General features: G+C 36.0%; 1 protein-coding gene across 1 annotated transcript in view; it reads right to left on the bottom strand.

The window, feature by feature from the left end:
- The window catches only part of LOC105805000 (olfactory receptor 5H2-like), a 6043-nt gene extending 5564 nt beyond the window's left edge, over positions 1–479 (bottom strand). Inside the window, exon 1 of the mRNA XM_012637782.1 lies at positions 6–479. Coding sequence (XP_012493236.1) covers positions 6–479 — 474 coding nt within the window. The remainder of the gene's footprint in view (positions 1–5) is intronic.
- Between the last annotated feature and the right edge of the window lie 1182 nt (positions 480–1661).

Raw genomic sequence — 1661 nt, forward strand, 5'->3', positions numbered from 1 at the left:
CGGATGCATAGTGCATTGGTCATAATCACTGGATAGAGTAAAGGTTTGCAAATGGCTACATAGCGATCATATGCCATTGCTGCCAAGAGAAAACATTCTGTGGTTAAACTGATTGCAAAGGAAAAAAATTGTACCATGCATTCAGAGAGAGACATCATCTGACTCTTGGCTAAGAAATTGACCAGCATGTTTGGGGTCACTGTGGATGATAACCAAGTATCCACAAAGGCTAAAGTCCCAAGGAATAAGTACATGGGGATGTGAAGGTGAGGGTCGTTCCAGATGAGAGTAATCAGACCAAGGTTCCCCACGATGGTGATGAGATATATCACCAAGAATGCCAGGAACAGGGGGATTTTCCACTCCGTTTGATGAGTAAGGCCTGTGAGAATGAATTTTGTCAGCAATGTTGCATTTTCCTTTTCCATGTCCTCACTTGTTGTCCTCTGAAATAAAATGCAGTAAATATAAAAATACATATTCACCATGTATTAATAATTACTATAAGTTGAAACTGGGAGAGGGCAGTTGAAATAAAACTAAAATCTTACCAGATTACCTTTTAATTTTATTTATTACTACTAAAGTGGAGGAAACTATATTTTGGAAATAGAAGAAAGGAAAGAAAATATAATTACTTCCCTTTTGAAAAATGCAGGATTTAACAGCTTTAGAGAAAAGGAGATGGATTCTGGGCATACGCTAAATTTGTGGGGACACGATTAAATATGGTAAGAAAATCCTTTGTCAGGGACATAGATTTAGGGTTAAGAGAAATAGTAATGGAAGGACCAGGATTAATAAAGGAATTAAATGCCATGTTAAGGATCTTGAGCTTTAATTCTTAGGCAATAGAAAACTGAAAACTTTTCAAATAGGGAGTGGCATTATGAGATATTGTTTAAATCAAATATTTGGTGGTATAGGAAATAGGCTGCAAGTAGGGGAAAATGTAGTCATGAATACTAATCAGGAAGCTGCTATTATTTTCCAGACATTCCTCCAAAACAGATTACACGTCAGAATTGTCTGGGGGTGTTGTTTGTGAGAAACATAGATTGCAAGGTAACACTGTCAAAATGGACACAATAGTATTATGCAAGAATGGAATCCAGGATTCTTAATTTTGAAAACATTCCCGAAGTGATTCAAATGCATGTGAAGTGATTAGACCATGAGTGATATGGCATTAGAAGTGATGAGGAGAACAAAGAGATAGATTCAAAGAACTCAAAATATACAGTCACTAGGAATGATGGCATATTATATGTAAAGATGATAGTTAGTGAAGGAGAGTTTAAGTCACTTGGTTAATGGGTAGAAGATCATCAAAAATTGAGATTGAGAACTCAGGTGCATTGGTAAAATATGGAAGAAGGGTCCTCTGAACAGTTAGGTGAAATGTACTTAGTAGCACAGTCTATTAAATCTTAAAAAAAATGATGGCCTTGGAGTCATGGGAGTAGTTGAAGGCATAGTTATAGATGACCTATCCATTACACAGTATTCAAAACAAAGGGAAGAAGAGCAACATAACACTTGTGGAAGTTTTATTAGAGAGATAAAAAAGTGGATATAGTAGTGCCCCTTTGGTTTCACTTATCCATGATCAACTCCAGTGTAAAAATATTACATACAATAAGATATTTTGAGATGGGGAG

Source organism: Propithecus coquereli, unplaced genomic scaffold (genome assembly GCF_000956105.1).
Source record: "Propithecus coquereli isolate 6110/MARCELLA unplaced genomic scaffold, Pcoq_1.0 Scaffold1231, whole genome shotgun sequence".
NCBI lineage: Eukaryota > Metazoa > Chordata > Mammalia > Primates > Indriidae > Propithecus > Propithecus coquereli.